At 38.0% G+C, this 21,938-nt stretch overlaps 2 protein-coding genes and 1 pseudogene across 4 annotated transcripts in view; 1 reads left to right on the forward strand and 2 right to left on the reverse strand.

The window, feature by feature from the left end:
* The window catches only part of INTS7 (integrator complex subunit 7), an 84,822-nt gene extending 80,377 nt beyond the window's left edge, over positions 1-4,445 (reverse strand). Inside the window, exon 1 of the mRNA XM_038542073.1 lies at positions 4,214-4,445. Within this exon, the coding sequence (XP_038398001.1) occupies positions 4,214-4,307 (94 nt within the window). The 5' untranslated portion in view covers positions 4,308-4,445. The remainder of the gene's footprint in view (positions 1-4,213) is intronic.
* A 155-nt stretch (positions 4,446-4,600) lies between these two features.
* DTL (denticleless E3 ubiquitin protein ligase homolog) overlaps positions 4,601-21,938 on the forward strand; it is a 48,605-nt gene continuing 31,267 nt past the window's right edge. For 2 of the 3 annotated variants that reach the window (XR_005361915.1, XM_038542074.1), the window contains exons 1-10: positions 4,601-4,814; positions 10,116-10,241; positions 11,291-11,389; positions 12,620-12,681; positions 12,767-12,887; positions 15,944-16,009; positions 17,223-17,335; positions 19,254-19,327; positions 20,921-21,024; positions 21,315-21,419. Coding sequence is in view for 2 of the 3 variants with exons in the window: in XM_038542074.1 (XP_038398002.1) it covers positions 4,763-4,814; positions 10,116-10,241; positions 11,291-11,389; positions 12,620-12,681; positions 12,767-12,887; positions 15,944-16,009; positions 17,223-17,335; positions 19,254-19,327; positions 20,921-21,024; positions 21,315-21,419 (922 nt within the window). In the remaining variant the exon portion in view is untranslated. Of the gene's footprint in view, positions 4,815-5,679; positions 5,782-10,115; positions 10,242-11,290; positions 11,390-12,619; positions 12,682-12,766; positions 12,888-15,943; positions 16,010-17,222; positions 17,336-19,253; positions 19,328-20,920; positions 21,025-21,314; positions 21,420-21,938 lie in introns of those variants that run through there. The other variant, XM_038542076.1, reaches the window with a different exon arrangement.
* LOC607906 lies at positions 18,349-18,768 on the reverse strand (annotated as a pseudogene).

The following is a 21,938-nucleotide window of genomic DNA, read 5'->3' on the forward strand; positions in this document are numbered from 1 at the left end:
ACAGATTCTCGAGAGAGAATTTGATTGACTCAGTGTGGGTCATATGTACACTTCTGAATCAATCAGCTATGGCATGGAATTAGTCACCTGTACAGATCTCGCTGCAGAGGTCTCTCTTTTTGTAGGGAATATGGAGATACTTTTAAAGCCTATTTGTTTATCATGACATCAACTACATCTGTGCCAATATGGATTGTGTAACAGTAATCTGTGGTCTCCGAATTCATGGTCTGAGAATTCACGTTTTGAATATAAGTGAGGGGATAGCCTCTAAGGGGAGAATAAGGGAGTATAAATAGTTGTCCTGATTTATATCTATCTTCAATTTCATATTTAAATTCTTCATTCAAAATCCCATCAAATTTTTCATGCAGTAGTAAGTTCAACATCTCAAGGAGCAACTCCATCTCCTGTATTTCTTCCCTTCCCATAGCCCAGCTGCAAGAAAGGTAACCACTCCCTTCCCTGTTGCTCTTTCACTTCATCCTTTCAAGGGCAACCTCACAGGAAGCAGATAGGCTGAGTGATATCATTTAAGGCAGACTCTCCTTTTCACTCAAGGTGAAGATCTTGCATAGGTTTTCCTAAATCATCGGGATACCTTCGGTCAGTTCAGACTATGCAGAAGTTATATTAGTGAGAAAGTTATACTGATTACAGTAATTTATGTGAGCTATGTCCTTTATAATGCTACATTAATTCTTATCCATATTAAGAAATGTGTCAGACAAAATATAAGTCGTACTTGATTAGTCTCCACAGAAATTCAGCATGGTTATCAGCTTAAAACTCTAAAAAAGGGGCAGAAAGACTGCTACATAGCAGCTAGAGTGATCTCTAAAAATGTTAACCAAACCGGGCCAGTCCTGTTTAAAAACTTGTAATGTCTTCTCAATGCACTTGGCCTAAAATCCAAACTTCTTGTCCTGACCAACGAGGCCCTATTTCATGTAGCTGTTTCCTTCTTAAAGCCGTACTGTTCACTAGCATAGCCCCAAGTCTGAGTACAGTGACTAACACAATGTAGGTGATCTGTAAATATCTGCTGGATGAATGAATGGCTATCAAATGATTATTTTCTTGTACTGCTAACTACATCCCAAAGGAATAGACCTGACTCAGCTTCAAAACAGAATCCATTTATTCCTAGAGATCAGAAACAAATAGCTCGCTGCCATGCTTGCTTGAAAGGCTCAGAACCAAGTGCAACAGTTTATAAATGACATTTCCCAAGTGTGTATCTTAGGACACTAGTGCCACAGATGTTTCTTTATAATGGAGTTCAAGCGTCACATCTATACACCTAACCGCCTATTCAACACCTCCATCTGGATGACTAAGAGACACTTCAAATTTAGCAGTCCCAAACTGGTAACACTTTCATTCACTCAATAAATGGCAATACACACGTCTAGTAGATCGGACCAAAAACCTCTAGGTTTTCCTGACCACTAATTTCCACACTCTCATCATTCATTAGCGAATCAAGTCTCTCAAATTCACTTGCCAATCCTGTTGGCTCTACCTTCAAAATATGTCCAGAATCTCAGCATTTCACACACCTTCATTGAAACCACCCTGGCCCAAGCCACTATTTTTTTCCTCTAGACTGTTACGATTGCCTCCTCACTAGTTTCCCTACTTCCATCTCTGGCCCTCCCACAGCAGCCAAACTGGTCCTTCTTAAAATTAAGTCAGACATGCCACCCGTCTGTTGAAAATCCCCCATAGTTTTCCAACTCACTTAGAATTAAAGCCAGTCTTTTCAATGGCTTGTATTACTCTACATGAACTAGCTTCTGGTTATGTTTTCATCCTCCATGGCTATCACGCTGCTCCAGAAACAGCATGCAAAACAGGTTCCAACCTCAGAGCCTTCGTACTTGCTGTTCCACTATTTGACCAGTGAGGGCTTTCTCTGACTATGCTATATAAAATAACCAACCAACCCCAACCCCACACCCAGTTTTCTCCAGCCCCCTTCATTAGTTTCATTTTTCTTTATAGAATGTATCACTATTTGTCACAATACATGCTTACTATATTTGCTTATTGCCTATTTTCTCTGTCCAAAAGATAAATTCTAGAGTCAGGGGCTTTGTTTTGTTTCTGTTCCCCTAGTACAAACCCCGAAATAAGTCAGGTGTGTGAATGTGTCTGAATGTGTTGGGGGGATGGAGGGAGGGAAGGAGGGACAGGAAGAGAGGCTATGGAGTAGGAAACAGTATTCCTTGGAATGCACTTTGGGAATTTCTGGTCAACATGTTTCAGAATTAAAAGAAAGTTACAACTTGTAGCCTTCTGACCCTATGACCTTCAGATCATAAAACAAATACTTTAACAGATAAAGCCTGAAATGACTCAATAGTTCAAATACTAAACTATATTCTAATGACACTGGCTATTTCTGTAATCTAAATTCTTCACAGTTTTAAAAGGCATATAGCATGGTGAAGTGAAAAAGAACAAAAGTATTGCCCTTATCTTGTTCAAATTATTTTTCTGAGCTTGAGACTCATCTAGGAAACACTTACCTGGGGTACTGCTGGGAGACTTGAATGTGAAGGCTTACTTAAGACTTAGGACTGACAGCTGGTATATAGTTAAATGATAGTCATCCATTTATGTCTTATAGATCTGAAATATTCCTATTTCAACTTCCAAGAAGCAAAACCTGTGTTGTTGTTTTTTCTTAGAACAATGGCAAATTTAAGGAAGTAATTCTAGATTTTCTCATTTCTCAGAACCGGATCCTAATCTCTGCTCTACAGTCTTAGTGTCATTATGAAAGGAGCCTACCTGGACCAGAATGGTGGAAAATGTCTTTAGATTTGTTGGGGTTATTAGATAACTGGACCTGCAACTCTCACTGGGGAATAAGGAAGAAATTTCCAGAATGGAAAGGAAAGGGTTATGTAGTGTTTAAAAAACACATTTAATCTTATAATTTTTTTATTTCATGGGGGACAAGCCCTACAGCTTTGGTAAAAGAAAGTCAAGTTCAACATCATTTTCTTGACAGATGGGGATGCACTAAAGATACTGTGACACAACCAAAGGAATATCTCACTGGAGTGCTGTAACATTTTTATGCTGCTCTAAAAGGAGTTGAAAGCTTTTTAAAAAGTCTGAGAAACACTTACCTAGACCTACCCACTAAAAATGTTTACAGGTTAAAAAAGAAAAAAAAAAAAAAAAAAACGGAATCCCAAAAAAGTTGAGTGCCCAAGTCAGAGCTGGGAACTGGCTCAACGTGGACTTAAAGATCCTTCTAATCAGTAGTCCCAATCCTCAACATATAATACTGGCTATGGTTATTAATGAAGAATTTGACAAAATCTGTTTCCCCCATTCAATAAAAATCACTGAAACAAAGGCTTAATACTTGAGTTCTTTACTGTCAAATATTTGCCTTGGTCTCCCATAGCTGAACCTAAAAAGGCATATTCCTTTGGCATTTGATAAAGACTTCTCTTGCATAGTTTTATTACTTAATACTTACAACAGTGTTGCCAGCTCAATGGTACTAGACCCACTTTGCAGACAAAAACATCGAGGTTAGGTGAAGTTAGGTGACCTGTCCATGATATTAACACTGATGGCACTGGAATTCGACTCCGCCTAACTCCAAAGCTCCTTCCATTACACCAACCAGGCCTCCCATCCCTAACCCCTCCTCCCAAAGGAAAATAAAACTCGTGGAATTTACAGAAAGAGGAGCTATGCTTTTCGGATTTTTCTTGGCCGTATTTAATCTACCTAGTACCCCGTATGTAAGAGGTACAGAAATTAAAAAAAAAAAAAAAAAAACACATCGTTATAAAGTGGCTGCAAGATTACTATTCCGCACTCTCAGTGAAGACCTGGTCTCAACTGAACGTACCTGAAAAATAATTTCACAGTTTAAATGTGGCATTAAAAAAAAAAAAAATGCTTGGAAAATCGGGGGACTGTGCCCTCCAGTGGTCACATCGGGGCCCATCACTGGAGCTCACTACTAGTTCAGCTGGTGCAGAGCCAAACCAGCAACGCTGCAATTTTCCTGCAACCTCCCAGAGCAGCGAAAGCCCTGCGCTCCCCAGAAGCCTAGGTGGCCGCCCTCGCCCCCGCCCAGGGGCGCTACGCGCATGCGCCTGGCCGGCGGCTGCCACCGCCTGGTGGCGCCACTGCCCCCCACGCCCGTCTCACCCGCTCAGCCCGCTCTTTCGAATACCTTTGTCTAATTCCATAAGGGCAGAGTTAGCATCCAGCTCCTGTTCGCCATAGCCGGCATCTGCCAGGAAAGACTTAGTTGAGTTTGACGCCATGACCCGAATAGTCCCCCGACTAGCCTATTTTAAAAAGATCGCAAACTCTGCCCCAGCACCGCCATCTTCTTCCACCACCTTCTCGCGGATTTTTCCTCCGCGCTCTGTCAAGCCCTGTTACGCATGCGCCCTGGTCTCCCCGCCGTTCGCCAGCGCCTCGGCGGCCCCCCGCGCAGGCGCTCAGGGAGCTCCTCCACTCTGGGTTCCCGCGGCTCGGAGAAAAGGAGGCGGGGATTGGAGGGGGGAAGTGACTCGGAGGCGCCCGGACGCCGCCGCGGGAGCCAATCAGAGGGCGTGACGTCAGTTTGGCGGGGAGTTTGGTGGCCGGGGCTTACAGTGGCGGGAGTTGGAGGCAATAACTAGTCGTGTTGTGAGGGGCGCGAGCTACGCTTTCTGCTCATCCTGGGGGCATTTCCACGGCTTTTCTGTCCGTTGAGCCTCTTCCTCTGGCCCAGATGCTCTTTAATTCGGTGCTCCGCCAGCCCCAGTTCGGCGTCCCGAGAAATGGTGAGTAACGGCCCTAACCGCTTCTGGCCGCTGGCGGGCTTCACCTCCCCCGAGCAACGCGGCGGACCGAGGCCGACCTCTCTCTCCCCCCGCCGGAGTGAGTCCGTGTTCGCGACGGCTGCAGGAGCGAGCTGCGCTTTCTTGCCCTTGGGATGCTTTGTGATCGCAATCGGGATTTTTAAAACCGCTAAAACGTGGGCTGGCGGAGGGAGGAAGAGTCGAATGGACCTGGCCTTCCTTTAACAAGGCTTCTGTGTCTGTCGCGCCTTAAAACTGCAAAGACGCGTGCCCTCGGGGTGCATCTGGACGTGTGCGGCTCCACGGCCCTGTGCGACCGTCGGGACCTGAATTCCCCGTTTGGTTTGTTGACTCGGTGCTGCCCTGATTCATTTGTTGTAGGACTTTAGAGAGCGAGCTCGCCCTGCTGTTCGCGGTGGACGGCGAGCGAGTGTGATCCGCTATTAGGGAGCTCGTTCCAGGCAGGGAAGGACGACATCTGCTTCCAGCATGGTCAAAAAAAAAAAAAAAAAAAAAAAAAAAAAAGAAAGGAAAGAAAAAGAAAAAAAAAGTTTCCCCCCCTGATTACTGCATGTGCATAAAAATACGAAATTCCAGAGTGAAAAATGCCCGTAACCACATCCCCCCAGAGGTGACCACGGGTAATAGATGAAAAAAATAGATTATTCCAAGTGGCTTTTTTTTTTTTTTTTTTTGCTTGTTTGTTTCTTTTTCTTTCTTCCCCCCCCCCCCTCCAATGCCAAGGGGATCTGTATGGCTATTTACAGGAGTGAGATCAAAATGTTTTGTTTGCTTCTGGCTGTAACGGTATAGCTTGGGGGGATATTTCCGCGGCATGTCGGAAATCCGAGTTCCTCGCTGCCGTTCTCGAGACTCCGTAGCTTAAAACGTCGCGAGTGGGGATTTTGAGCTTCTAGGTTTGGGAGTCATGGACCTGAAAACGTTCTTGGTAAGTTTCTAAGGAGGGAAGTTAAGTATTTATTCAGAGTAAAGTTGGATAGGACGAAATCTCATTCGTTTAAAAATGGACTAGGCCTTCTTCCCCAACCCCCCACCCACCCCCACTCCCAAACCATGTGGAAAACGGAAAGAAAAGAATCTGAGAAGGGGACTTTGTATAGTAAGGCAAAGGTCTAGGGAAAGGATATTGAGAAGTAGAAGGAGTAGTCCCACAACTTCCTGCCCCCAGTCTGAACTTCATACCATCCTTACCTACTTCCCTCTTGGATAGTCTTTCTGATTGTACTCTAAATGCCCCCTCTTTTGGACTCTCCTGAGACCTTGCTTGAGTATCTTCTCTATGCTGGGTGTCTTCTCCAAGCCAGGTTGGTTAAGAGCTGCCAGAGTTTTAATTCCAGCTCCCATTCTTATCACCTGTGAGACCTGGGACGAGCTACTTCTATACTGTGCCTCTATTTTGTAACATATTCTCCAGTCTCATCTGTCTACCTCCGGTCTCTCTCATTCACAAGTACTCAATTTATTGTTATGTGTCAGACATTGAAATTCATTCATTGTTCTATATTATACACTGAACCTACAGGACGGTCTTCTTTCCCCTTCCATGTTGTTGTTCCATTCTAGGCCCTCTTTTTCCCCCTCCTTCCACCTACTTACTATGGATGAGCCACAACCAGGGCTTCTTCCACTACCACTTGGCAACCTTCCATTCCCTATACTTCACATCCATTCCTGTAAAAGATGCATGCGTATCTTCACCCAGCAGGTCAGTCCCACAAACATCTCAAACTCAACTAAAAATTCAAGTACTCAAAACTGAACTCACTTTTCCCCCAAACTTGCTGTATTACCTCCTTTAGGGAGTGGTCCCATTATTTTAACTAGTCTTCCCAGCCAGAAGTCTGAGTCCATCAAAATTCCTCTGTTTTCCTCAAAATACAGAAAGCTCCCTTAAAATCTCTTGAATCTATCTTCTTTCTATTCTCACTGATTTTGCCTCGTCACTATAACTTGGATCTGTTCTACGCTTACCATTCCATTTCCCTAGGTTGGGCCCTAATAATTTCTTGTCTGTATTATAACAAGGTTCCCAAATGGCCTCTTAGTTTCCCTCTCTCCAGTTTATTCTCCACAATGCTGCCAACAAGCTTTCTAAAGTGGAAATCTGATTACTGTTCTATGTATTTTTAAGTTATTATCTAGAAGTTTTTATCATAGGTTTAAACTTACTGAAATTTTAAAATAAAAACCCTGTGTCACTTAAAATGTATCTAATAAGATATAAATACTGTAGTGATTTGATGATCACATCAATTATTTTTTTAAAATATGAACAAACTCTTTGACTGCCAGATTTTCTATGTACAGTTGAACCTTGAACAGCATAGGAGTTAGAGTCCCCAAACACCACACAGTCAAAAATCCACCTATAACTTTGACTTCCCCCAAAGCTTTACCAATAGCCTCCTGTTGACTGAAAGGAAACCTTAACAATAACATAGTTAACGTATACTTCTTATGTTATACATATTGTATACTGTATTCTTACAATAAAGCTAGAGAAAAGAAAATGTTACTAAGAACATCATAACCAAAAAACATTTACAGTACTATATTTGTGGGAAAAAAATTCACATTTGTGGACTTGCACAGTTCAAACCTGTGTTTGAGGGTCAACTCTTGCTGCTTTTTCCCCTTGGTTTATTTCCACTTTATTTTTCCCACAGAATTTGTCCTGATGTAATTTGATTCTAAGCTTAAAAAGTTCTTTTATTGATCATGCTGTCATACTCCCTGAAAAAAAAAAAAACATACTCGATATTTTCTGTGGTCATATGACTCTGAGTTGAATTGTTACATTTATTAGTGTACAAATGATCAAAACAATATAGACTTAATTTTGATAAATGATTATGAAGCAAAAAGTGAAATTTTATTGGAGGTATATCTTTTAAAGAGATGGATCTGACCTTTGTTAAAGGAATTATTGTCTCTTAGTTGGAGTCCCAGAAGTTTTTGTACCTTGGATCAACACAAGTGTAAGATTGGGGCATGGAAATGCCTTTCTTTTGAAAAGTGGAAGACATGCTGTGATGAAGGGAGAGGAGGAAAAAGAGCCTCAACCTTCTCAGACCAGTTCTAGAGATGTGCATATATCCACTGATTCTCTGAGACCTTATGTCCTTGGATACTCTGAAATCCCTTGTAATCCAGAGGCTTAAATTGTACATTGAGGAAAGAATAGGTATTTCCTAAATGAGTGCTATGGGGGAAAGCATTACATGTTCATGTTGGAAACAGCATAGCGCAGTAAGGATCCAAAAGTTGCTTAAGAGTCTGGTCCACAACTGTGTGTTGTAGGAAGTGCAGAAATGGAGGGGGAGATAGGGACAAGTTACTAAGCCATGTTAGGCCATTAGTTGGTGTTTGGTTTTTAGTCTTAGGCAGTGAGGTAGAGTTTAACTTCAAGGAGTCACTGTTGATTTGCAAAGAATTAGGTTTCTAGAGCTTATCATGTATGAACATGTTGAGAGTGCTCTTTCATTTCTACCTTAGGCCCCTTAGGAAAATACCAAAAACTGTATTACAGCAGACCCTGGGTAGTAAGTGGATCTAGATAAAGTATGTAAAGCTTTTAAAAACAAATATTTACCTCTGCACTTGTTAAAAGTATTGAAATGTGATGATACATTGGAATTCTATAAAGAATTGTGTCTTAATTTAGGATGGTCTTCACAGTACCCTCAACAGTCCCTTCTAACTGGTTCCCTCTAAATTGTTCAAGATTTGGTCCTCTTGAATTTGTATGTTATAATCATGAGATTGTTATTTTTTTTAATTCAAAACCACAAGTGTGTGTGTATATATATACATATATATATACACACATAACTTTAGAACAGAGGTTTTTTATTTTAAAATCCATTCTGTAGATGGATATTTGTGAACTCTACAACATAACTATTGTATTCTTCCTTTAGTGGTCTTTTAATAGCTTTTTTACACTGATACCTGACCTTGAGGGTAATACCTGCAGGAATGATTACTAAATCTGGATTGTATTCTTTGCCTCTTTTGTAGTGATTCCTTCAGGTTATCCCTAGGAACATCAAAGCTAGATTTGCTTGAGGTTATGTCAGACTATAAGATGTATTCTCCAAAGAGTATTTTTGATGAAAAGTGAGAATTGAAAGTACCCTAAAATATGAGTTTATTAATTATTTGGACAGCTTTCAATAGGTTTTAACTTTATTGTTTCCTCTGATGCTTAATAAACATTTAGTTCTCAGTAACCATTTATTTAGTGTTTCTTTTATATGTTTAAAATGTGTTCACCTGCATATCTAAATAATAAAACTTCCAAATGGTAAAAAAAAAAAAATGGGAGTGAATGGGTGACGGGCACTGGGTGTTATTCTGTATGTTAGTAAATTGAACACCAATAAAAAAAAATATATATATCATAAAAAAAAAAAAAAAGATTGCTTACAATTTCTTTAGGACCATAGTGCTCATTAGATCTTTGACCCAAACAGAAGAAATGCTCCCTCCATCCTGAATTTCTTCTTCTCTCTTGTATATTCAGTGAAAACTTACTCATCTCTCAACACATTTGATTTCACTTCCTCCAGAGAATTCCCTGACCCTACCACTAGCCAGGGCATAACTGATTGAATGCTAAGGGTAGGTACATAGTGCTTCACTTTAAAATTGCTCTAATATAGTTTAAGATACTATGACTTGTTAACATTTTCGAATCCTAGAATTTCAGTGCTGGAAAAAAGAAGCAAAATTAGGATTTACTTGTGATCATGTTAATAGATAGGCAAATTTGCATAATTTCCTTTAACTCCTTTACCATTGGATTATGTATGATGTTGCAGGTAATTAAAGAGTTGGCAGTAATGTTGATTTAGAAACTCTGGAAACAAGATTTTAATTGAAGAGAATGACAACTTTCATGGTTGTATTCCTCATTGTTGTGTTTTGTAGTTGTCACCAAAGGGTATAGAAGGGGTAAGATCTTTTCTAACATTCAAAGGCCATTTGCTGCTTATCTTCAGTGTACCAGCAAGAGTCTCCATTTAAGATGGTAAGCCCAAAGCTGTACCTCGTCAGAAGTTGAGAGTGCTTTCATTTCTACCTTAGACCCCTTAGGAAAATACCAGAAACTATATTACAGAGGACCCTGGGGAGTGAGTGGATCTATATATAGAGTATATAAAGCTTTTTAAAAACAAATGTTTACCTCTGCACTTGTTAAAAGTATTGAAATGTGATGATACATTGCAATTTTATAAAGAATTGTGTCTTACTTTTCAGGATGGTCTTCACAGTACCCTCTACAGTCCCTTCTAACTGGTTATCAGTGCAACTGTAATGATGAGCACACTTCTTATGGAGAAACAGGAGTCCCAGTTCCTCCTTTTGGATGTACCTTCTCTTCCGGTAAGAGAAATACTATCTAAGCTAGGTTTGCTCAGAAATTATCTGTTTTATACTTAAAGAAAAAATTTACTGGGGTGTCTCCCTTTCAAGAAAGAGTAGGTTAGATAGATGGTAGAGAAAAAAATTTACTGAGGTGTCCCCCTTTCAAGAAAGAATAGGTTAGGTAGATGGTAGAGATTTTCTAATAGCTCTTCTCTAATTTTTGAAATAGACTTTTTAAAATCTCTCTGTATAATTATATATTTCATCTAAAGCATAGGACTATTATAGTATTGGGGCTTTTTTTGTTTTATTTACTAGGAAAGGATTACAAAGGTTCAGCCATCATGAAAACTGCTTTGCCCAATAGATACACCTTTTGGTCTGATGGGATCTCTCTCTTTCTATAATACATTGGGGAACATATGAACAGAAATAGATACTTGTCTTGTCCCCACTATTCATAATTTAAGAGGGGAAAAGTGAAAGGGAATTGAAAAGGAAATTTGGGGCCTGGGTGGCTCAGTCGTTGAGCATTTGCCTTTGGCTCGGGTCATGATCCGGGGAACCTGGGATTGAGTCCCGCATCGGGATCCCCCCCAGGGATCCTGCTTCTCTCCCTCTGCCTGTGTCTCTGCCTGCCTCTCTCTCTCTCTCTCTCTCTCTCTCTCTGTCTCTCATGAATAAATAAATAAAACCTTAAAAAATAAATAAATAAAAGGAAATTTAACAACCTGCTGGTGGCCTATATCATATGCTTTTCTTTACCATTGGTCACTACCACTCTTGTTTTAAGGACTACTCTTCTCCAAATAAGAGATTATCTGAAAATAATTTTGGTGCTTTTGAGTCATTTACTGAATTAGATATTATGGCAAATATTAAGCAATCTTTAATTCAAATTGCCTCTCCCATCTCAATGTTATTTGGGTAGAATCATCTTCCCTCTTTTCAGATTCTTTGTATTTAACTTGTAGCTTTCAGTTAATCTGTATTGTATTGTTATAGCTTTATAATCCGCTTTAAAATTTTTCTGTTACTCTTTATGTATTTTATTCTTTCTTATTTAGCTCCCAATATGGAGCATATACTAGCAGTTGCCAATGAAGAAGGCTTCGTTAGACTGTATAATACAGAATCACAAGCCTATAGAAAGAAGTGTGTCAAAGGTAAGTCTAGGCCTAAAATTTTTGTTTTAACAGGATTTTAAATTCATAAAGTCTTAAGTAAATTGTTACTTGAATGTATTTCCAATTATATTCACTTCGATTTTTTTTTTTTTTTTCACTTCTGATTAAGTCTGTCTAGGGACCAGGCTAAAAGAAAATGGCAGGTGACCTCTCTGTCAATAATATTAACTATAGCAATACCTTTACTGAAAGTTGAAAAAAAAACACCACATTTTAGGATTAAAAACAGTTCTTTTAAAAAGTTTAACCTTTTGGGGTACCTGGGTGGCTCAGTTAGGTAAGTGTCTGCCTTTGGCTCTGGTCATGATCTCAGGGTCCTGGGATCAAGCCCCATATCCCCACATTGGGCTCCCTGCTCAGTGGGGAGTCTGCTTCTGCCTCTCCCTCTGCTCGTCTCCCCACTCATTCACGCATGTGCATTCTCAAATAAAATATTCTTAAATGGAAATCTTTTGCGCTTATTGTGGTTGGAGGAAACATTATTTTAAAATACTCATATTGACCAAACATCTCCCATAGATAAGGCAAAGTTCTACTGACCTTAAGAAGCTAATAATTTGGAGCTAGTAAAGTCAAGTGTGGAAATAAATAAAATGGACTGTAAATAATGTAGATATATAAAGAAAATACCACAGATATCAAAAGGAAAGCTTTTGGCAAAGATGTGGCAAGGAAAGTTTTTTATGAAGAGTGGAACATTTGAGTTGGATTGTGGTATTTAAACCAATGGAGGTGGAATAGGACATGCCAGGCGGAGGGGGAAAACACTAGCAAAGACCTAGAGATAAGAAACCATAGCCTATAATTAGGGAATAGAGAATAATCCAGTTTGGTTGGAATAAGATATATGGAGATAGAGATAAAGCTTGCAACAGAGATAAAGGCCAAAGCATGCAGAACCTTAAATGTCAAACTACTTTAGATTCCATTCAGAGAGCATGATGAAAATTTTTGAGTTGGAGAATGTTTCAGAAAGATTCCATTTTAGAGAATATATTGCTATCGAATTTGATATTGAATGGTAGTTCTCTGTAGTAGTAAAGTAAATATGTAAGTTTTCTGAGTACATAAGTTCTCTTTGTCCCATGGATTATAAGGTGCTAATGACTTATTTTTTCACTCCAGCTTTCAAGAAATTCAAACTGCTATTGATATGGCTACCCCTGAACATAGTTTAGACATTTCACATTCACCATTTTCTTTGTCTAGAATGGATGGCTCACTGGAATGCTGTCTTTGACCTGGCCTGGGTTCCTGGTGAACTTAAACTTGTAAGTGACTTTCATTTTATTGAAATCTGGGTAAACACTGGTAGAGCATTGCTTTATTAAATTGTAATACCTTATTTCTTGAAAGGTTACAGCAGCAGGTGACCAAACAGCCAAATTTTGGGATGTAAAAGCTGGTGAGCTGATTGGAACATGCAAAGGTCATCAGTGCAGCCTTAAGTCAGTTGCCTTTTCTAAGTTTGAGAAAGGTAAGTCTTTGTCCTCTTTCATGTCCTTAACCTCCTTTATGGTGAGTTAATAAGAAGCTGTGATTGCTTCCGTCCTTTCTCCTGTCAGAGTTGCTACTTTACATTAAGATTGGAGTCTCATGACTGAAATCCTCCATGAAATTAAGTTGACTTTTAGTCCCATTCTTATGGACATTGTTTCTAGCCTGTCCCTGTAAGTTAGAAATCTTCAGATAATTTTTTTCTATAATCTTGTAGGTAAGGTAAACATTTATAAACAGCCACAGTACTCTGTTCAGCTTTGAGTGTCCTTTAAAGTCAAAACCCTGTACTAGACACTGATTAACTCTATTTGTTAATTAGTTACTTTAACTCTGCTTGTAACATTTTATTTAAGTGGGGTGTGAGGCTGGAATAGAAACCTAATAAAATCGACATGATTCTCTACCTAAAAACTTACCATTTAATTGCTCTGTTTTTTAAGATTTTATTTATTCATTCATCAGAGACACAGAGGGAGAGAGGCAGAGAGACATAGAGGGAGAAGCAGGCTCCCTGTGGGGATCCCGATGTGGGACTCGATCTGGGACTCCAGGATCATGCCCTGAGCCAAAAGGCATCTCCCATTTAACTTAAATGGTCCAATTCCCTAGTATGTTTTCAATATTATTTACTCATCATTGGTCTTTTTATATTTATTTTGCTATTATGATGGAGGAGGAAGACTTAATGATATAGTACAGAACAGCACTACAGCAGCTAAGGAAAAACTTAGGAGTGTCTGAATTAGCTCTTTATTTCTGTTCATTTCTTTTCTCCTTCCTCTATTAGTTTCTCACTGAAGGATTTTTTTTTTAAACAAATAGACCAAACATTCATCTCAAGTGGCTGAATTAATCTGACTTTAATAATAAAGGCAGACATTACACTCTTCTTTATCATTAAGGAATATCCTATTTTTATATTTTAGAAACATTTTCATTTATTCATGTGAATACTTACAGGAGTATTAAACTGAGTTGTTGAGCTCATTTGGACTTTAAAAAGATTAATTTTAATTGGTGGCTTTTGAGAGTGGAACCTTGAAAAAGAATATATGGAGTGAGTTTTCATTAACACATCTGCCGTATAAAGTTAGGTATGCTTGCGTTCTAGTTTACTACTGTGCCAGTTTACTCTGAATCTATAAAAATAATTTAAGATCATAACAACTAACTTTACTAAAGGTAAATTTATTTAAAGGATAACAGAAAAGAGAAACTATCTTTTGGTCCATTTGCTTAATTTTTAAAATTCTATACAGTAAGTCTATGCCAATTTGGTCTAATAGAAAAAGCATTGAATTAGAAATTGGGGCTGGTGGGACGTCTGGGTGGCTCAGTGGTTGAACGTCTGCCTTTGGTTCAGGGCATGATCCCAGGGTCCGCAATCAGGCTCCCTGAGGGATGCCTGCTTCTCCCTCTGCCATTCTCTGCCTCTGTGTGTGTGTGTGTCTTTCATAAATAAATAATAAAATCTTTAAAAAAAAAAAAAGAAATTGAGGCTGGTAGCTTCTATCATGGCTCCCAGTAGTCTGTAGGTACTCTAGCATGAATTACCTGGTTGAACACTGTCCCCATGGCCACATAGTTTGGTTGGTAAACACAGATTAGATTTTAGATCCATCAGCCAGATGCCTTTGTACAGAACACACTTTTATAGTCATACATAGAACCTTTGTGTTTTATTCTGGTTTCTGCCTCTAAACTCTTGGACAAAGTAATTTTTATCTCCCCACACTTTCATTTATTAATGTTTTTGTTTTAACAGGCAATTAACTCAGTAAGAGTCAAATTGCAGTCAGACCTACAGGAGGGTCAGATCTCAATTCAGTTCCTTAATTTAAGCCTTAGTTACAAGCCTCTTTTGGTTTTCCCTTGCATGTATGGTTCAGGGGTCAACCAGAGACTTGTGCTAAGCTTAAACACAGAGTTCGAAAAAACAAAACAAAACACAGAGTTAGAGGTAGCCTTTCTCTGACTCTCTCCAGGGCTCCCCTCTCACTCTGGCTCTGGCATCTCTTGTTGCCTCAGTCTGGTTTACCTCATTCCTTTGGCTTGAAAGATGGCCCATTCTGTATTGGCATCTTAGCTGCTTGGTGTACTGATGGCTGCAACTGTGGCTGCCTTCAAGGTAAAACTACAAAAAACCAGTAACTTAGTCCAGGCCGAGCATTTGCTTCAGTTGTTGACTTCCTTTCAAAAATTGCATGTTTTAAAACAAAACAAAACAAAACAAAAAAACAATTGCATGTTTTGGTCAGTTCCTAAAGAGCCATCAGGTAGTTGTTTTTTTAATATTTTATTCAGAGTTTACAGCTAATATAGGTGGATTGGTTTGATAAGTGCTCATTCTTCCACACAGGAAGCACAGGTTTTTTTTGTTTTGTTTTAAAGAATAAAACAGATAAATTGAATTTCCCCTATGTTCCCATCTCCAATCCCATTGCCCTCTTTCCATCCCTAGAGGCAACCTCTTTCATCATTTTGTATGGGTCTGGTCCATATGTTTATACTGAGACAGTATAGCTTGGAGGTCTGGAGAGTGAGCTCTGGATTTATTCTCTTAGGAATACCTTTGTAGGTTATTTATCCTCTGTATGCCTTAGTATTTTTATCTCTAAAATGGGGATAATAAGACTCACCTAATAGGATTGATAAAAATGATGGAGGTAATGTATATAAAGCACATGGGATAGTGTGTAGCACTTAGTAAACTCTCAGTATATTTTGGTTGTTTGTTTTTCATTATTCTTTCCATAGGTGTACATTAGTAATTTTATGTGGTTTTAAGAATATTTACACATAGGAATTATCTGTAAGGTTTTTGTTCAATATAAGCATTTTGAGTTCTTTATAATCCTTTCCTTTCACAGCCTTGTTTTCTCTTATTTGTTGTTGAGCCATATAGTTTTTCATTATTAATTGCCTATGACAATTATAGTACCTACCGTATAATAGATACTCTAGGAAACAAAATGAAATGCATGCATTATTGGACTGGTTTTGTTAACTTCTTGACAAACTATTTTCCCATAGCTGTCTTCTGTACAGGTGGAAGAGATGGCAACATTATGGTCTGGGACACCAGGTGCAACAAAAAAGGTAGACTAGTTTCATTTTAATTTTGTTAAGTGTGGGATCACCCCATACTTATTTTGAGTTGGTGATTTCATCTGGTTACCACTAGGGGGCACTTGTTCATAAATTCCCCATTTCGGCTCACTGTTCAGTTTTCAGGATTGTTGTGATTGTTGCAAGTATTATCTTCTGTATTTACCTCATATTGTCTTCTGAACTATGCCACTTACCTAAATTATTGATGGAATTGAAATTATTAATACATGAGCTCAGTCTTCTAATTTAAAAGTTATTGGACTTTAAAGAATTGGATTAAACATAATTATGTTCACATTTCCCCCATGATGCCATTAAGCAGAATCCAGTGATCATCTCACTACTTCCTTCCTTTTTTAAAAAATAGCTTATTTTTAATAAACTATTTTTCAGAGCAGTTTTAGATGCATGGGAAAATTGAGCAGAAACTATAGATAGTTCTCTGAATACTGATATACTTCCGATCCTCACAGCCTTTTCCCACTATCAGCATCCCATGGCAGAGCTGGACATTTGTTAAAATTGATAGACCTGCACTGATACATCATTAGCACCCAGTATCTCTCTGTACTTTACATTAGGGCTAACTCTTGGTATTGCACATTCTATTGGTTTTGACAAATATGTAATGACATATATCTACCGTTATAGTATCATACAGAATAATTTCACAACACTGAAAATTCCCTGTGCTCTGTGGTTCATCCTGCCCTCTCCCCAGCCCCTGGCAACCACTAAATTTAATTTAATTTTATTTTATTTTTACTGTTCCCAGTTTTACCTTTGTCAGAATGTCATATAGTTGAAATCATACAGTATGTAGTCTTTTGAGATTGGTTTCTCTCACTTAATATATATTTAAGGTTCCTCCATGTCTTTCCATGGCTTGATAGCTCATTTCTTTTTACCATTGAATAGCGTGCCATTATCTGGATTTACCACAGTTTATTCATACATTCATCTACTGAAGGACCTGTCAATTACCTAAGTTTTGGAATAAAGCTGCTATAATTATCCATATGCTTATTTCTCTTCTATACGTCGTAATGTCACCAAAAGAAATGTAATGCAAGAGCTCTGCTAGCTTCTAATTTCACTATTTAAGAATATAATTAATTTTGAGATCTTACGTGTAAATGTTACAATCAGCATGAGAATAAAGTTGTGAAACCTAAATCAGTTTGCTTGGAATATCTTTCAGATGGATTTTATAGGCAAGTGAATCAAATCAGTGGAGCTCACAATACCTTAGACAAGCAAACCCCATCAAAACCTAAGAAGAAACAGAATTCAAAAGGACTTGCTCCATCTGTGGTAAGGTTTTATAGCTGTGTAATGTGTACAGATCTTAATAGTAGGATAGAATCGTATTTTAAGGAACTTCTTGGGCATAAAGTAGGAGCTTTAGATTAAATAAATGAGAATCATCATTTCCTCTTGGTATCTGTGGTTTATTACTTACTACTCAGTACCTACGATAGTAGTTCTCAAACTCTAGTGTGCAACACCATCACCTAGAAGCATATTAAAAATTCATCTTCCTGAGCCTCATCCCTAGAAAGCTCCATGCACATGCTATCTATAGTATAATGTAATTCATTAGTAAAGGGGGGATAGTTTGAAGAAGCATATTAAGTATCATGTTATAGTTTTCTATAGGGGGAGGTGATCCCCATTTTTCAGACACAAACCATAAGAACTATATGTTTTTAATACTTTTTAAAACATTTGGCAAAATGTTAAGTATATTGATCCCCTTTTTCAGACACATTCTCAGACACAAACTATAAGAAATATATGAGTTTTTAATATTTTTTTAAACATTTGGCAAAATATATTGAAATATTTAGGTAGAATATAGTATCTCTAGCATCTTATAGTCAAAGTTTAAACATTGCCTGTAATACATCTTTTTTCTTTAAAAAAAAAAATCACCAGGACTCTTATTTTAGTGTGTTTATTTTTCTAATATTCCTAGTTTGTAGGACCCAAATTAATATGTTGGAGAAATGTGTTTACTAAAACATTAGGACTTAAAATTGCATACCAAGAATAGGACACAGGCATGAGTAGAAATTGACAGGGTTAAAAAAAAAAAAAAAAAGAAAAATTGACAGGGTTAATGTGGTTTTTATAAACCAGATGGAATTAAAATGAGTATCATTTCAGACAATCTAATTCTGAGCCAAGAAAACTTGTTAACAGCAATTAGGGGTGAAATTCCATTGAACTCCTTTAAATTTTTCAGAGCATGTAATCACCTTTTTTTTTTTTTCTTGGTAGTTTTATGGTTTTATTAACACAAACATGACACGCACATAAGCTGTCTATTCATTTTCTTTGCTACACAGCCTGGCATTGGGATTGGTGTCTCTGATGGCCAGCTGGGCTGCTCTTTGCACAATGGCTTTGCAGTTCTTGGAGGATACATTGTGAGCAATCTCTGCACAATAAGATTTGTTGCACATCAGCAGCACTTCTAGCTGCTCCTTGACATTGTGGATTAGGAACTTCCTGAAGCCACTGGGCAGCATGTGCTTTGTTTTCTTATTGCTCCCATAACCAATGTTGGGCATCAAGATCTGGCCCTTGAATCTTCTGCGTACCCCATTGTCAATGCCTCTGGGTTTCCACCAGTTGCGCTTAATTTTGACATATCGACATATTGGGTCTGACTGGTGCTGGATGAACTTCTTGGTCCTCTTTTTAACGATCTTGGGCTTCACTAGAGGTCTGAGGGCAGCCATGATGCCCAGCAATTGATGGCTGCCACCTCCGCAGGCGGTGCCGAGGAAGAGAGCTGTAATCAGCTTTCATACATAATTCTTTAGATCCTCCTATATGACAGTTTAAGTAGATGGTGACATTTTATAGATAAAATAGGCACAAGAAAGTTCAATGAGTTTCCTGCAGATACATAGCTTATTAGTAGAACCGATTTTTAAGTAGAACCTGTAGATTTAGACAAATCTTTTATTTACCTGTTTTTTCCTTGAGTACAAGTCAAAAGTCAACACTACTCTAGTTAATGGTGTTTAGGTCATTTTCATGCTAAAATTATTTCTTGGTCAGTATAAATATCTGATTCAGGATTATTGGAGAGGGAAGATTTAGTCTAACTCAGAATTTGAGTTGGGGAAGCCATCATTTTAGCATATTGGTGTCTTGATTGTGAAGATTATGATACCTAAAATAGGACTTTCTTCTGTCTTTTTCTGCCTTGTCCTGTTAGGATTTCCAGCAGAGTGTTACTGTGGTCCTCTTTCAAGATGAGAATACATTAATCTCAGCAGGAGCTGTGGATGGGTAAGAGCCTTTATTTCTTGGTTCTTTTGATGAGATCTCTTTCATAAACTGTGATAGGGAAGTCACCTAGTCCCATTTTAATCGAATGTGTATGCTATTTTAACTTTCAACATAGTGAATACCCAGCTGAGATGAGGAACTACAGATCACACTGAAAAATATCTAGTTAGGACTCTTGCTCAAATAATTAAATGAGGTGATCCGTGTGTCACACTTCACACATTATATAGCACATAGGAGCAGTGTTGGCTGCTGCTGCTGCTGTAGAGAAGCTAGATGGATAGCTGTCTTGTCCATGCAGTATACTTTAGGCAGTGAGTTTCATTTTAAGGAATAAAATTTCTATTTTTTTGGATTTTTTATCTTCTCAGGTTTAGTAATACCCCTAAAAGAAGGAATCTGATTCTCTATCATGGGCATATTGGAGTATAATCTAACTATAATGATAAATCCTAATGACTTTTACATACCTGCTATCTGTGATTGGTCTGAATGTTTGGCTTCCAAATAAGTTTGTGATACTTCTTGATTGTTTGTTTTGTTACCATAAAAATTCTTTGAGTGTTTTTAAGCCCCCTTCTTCGCCCTCTTACTTGTTTGTCATATCTCTCAAGACATCCCTCCCTTTGAAACTAATTTTAAAAGATGATGGCTTAATGAACTAGGATTTCCATTGTGTCTTCTGGACACCAAAACTCCTCTGTGGACCAAATTTTCAGACACAAATGGAGGATTATCTGCTGGTTATTAATTATGCTTATGAATGGCTATGAAAGCTTGTTCTGTTTTCAAGGATACTGTACTTTTATACCAAGCTTGTGTTTTCATGTAGCCTATAAATTAGATGGTGAGGGGTCCCTGGGTGGCTCATTCAGTTAGGTGACTGACTCTTGGCTTTGGCTCAGGTCATGACCTCAGGGTTGTGAGATGGAACCCTGAGTTAGGGCTCCCTGCTCAGCAGGGAATCCGCTGGGAATTCTCTCTTTCCCTCTATACCCCTGATCCTGCTCTTACTCACTTGCTCTTTCTCTAAAAAATAAATCTTTAAATTAAAAAAAAAAAAAAAAAACACTACAAGTTGAGGATTAAGACAATTATACCAATAGATGAACTAAAAAAAATACTTTATTTCTTTATTTCACAGGAAAAGTTGTTTAGACTGGATTACTTAAGGAGTTCTATGTAGAGATAAAACCATAGGAACAGCTTGTTACTTACGATGTTAGAGGTTACATGCAGAGTGTTAAAGGTTTAGGAAGTATTTGTTTTGCTTTGTTTTTTTTTTTTTCTGAAACAATGAAACAATGATCATCAAAACCCAACCTTCATCTTCCTTTTCCGCTCCCTTGAAGTAAACTCAAGGTAACCCATCGCTGGGTCAGACCACATCTGTTTCCGTTCTGCCTGAGTTGTTAGCCTGACGTTGGAAACAACAGTATGAGATAGTTTAATCTGTTTCCCAATGAGATATCCTCATTTTACCTGGTTGATGTGCCAGAAGAGTTAGATTAAAAGTCATCTCATATTCAATGTAGTTGAAACTAGTTGGATTTGGGGGGGTTACAAAATAATTTTCTTTACCTTGGTTTTTAGGGTAATCAAGATATGGGATTTACGTAAGAATTATACTGCTTATCGACAGGAACCCATAGCATCCAAGTCTTTCCTGTACCCAGGTAGCAGTACTCGAAAACTAGGTAAGCCTTTTTTTATACCCTGTAGGACTTTTTTGGAGATGTGAGTTTTTGTTACAATTTTAAAAATAAATACCAAGGTAGTTTTCAGCAACATAGACTTGAGATTAACATATGGCTGTATCTTTTTGAAATTCAAAAGATGAAAACTCAGAAGGATATTTTTGGTTTGTATATATTTGGGGGAAGAAGAATTCTGATGATCTTGTGGAACGATCTTTTTACCTGAACATTGTTACCTCAGTTCTACTTGCTGTCATCAGGACATGCTAACTAGAGTTTTCTTTTTCTAGGATATTCAAGTCTGATTTTGGATTCCACTGGCTCTACTTTATTTGCTAACTGCACAGATGACAATATCTACATGTTCAATATGACTGGATTAAAGACTTCTCCAGGTAAGATCTTAGCCATTTAAAATTAAAATCTCTACCTGGAAAAATAAAAATAAAAAATAAATCTCTTACCCAGAAACTAATACAGAGGTTTTTGTTAATGATAACTTAATGTTGATCTTTTTTCTAAACCAGATTTATTAAAACATAGGAGGACTTTGGGGTCTTTGATTAGTTTCAATGATGTTTTCATAGATGTATTTTCTTTGTGATAATTTCACAAGCAAACAAAATCTTGCTGAATATGGTGACTTAATTTTAACAGTGAGTCTTTTCTGAAATTATGCCCATTTGACTATATTTAGAATTATCTCAATTTTTGTAGGATACAAAAGGCTGTTTTCAGCTTTTATCTTGTTTGGAGGTTGTTTGTTACAATTAAGGAGCTGAATATTTTAAACCCAAAAATAGTTTTTATCTACCTTTTATCAGCCTTCTTAATGTCGGGCAGTGTCTATTTTATCTCTAGTTTTCCCCAACCTCACCTTTTTTTTTTCCCTTCAAGAAAATTAAAATTGAAAT

Source organism: Canis lupus, chromosome 7 (assembly GCF_011100685.1).
Source record: "Canis lupus familiaris isolate Mischka breed German Shepherd chromosome 7, alternate assembly UU_Cfam_GSD_1.0, whole genome shotgun sequence".
Taxonomy (NCBI): domain Eukaryota; kingdom Metazoa; phylum Chordata; class Mammalia; order Carnivora; family Canidae; genus Canis; species Canis lupus.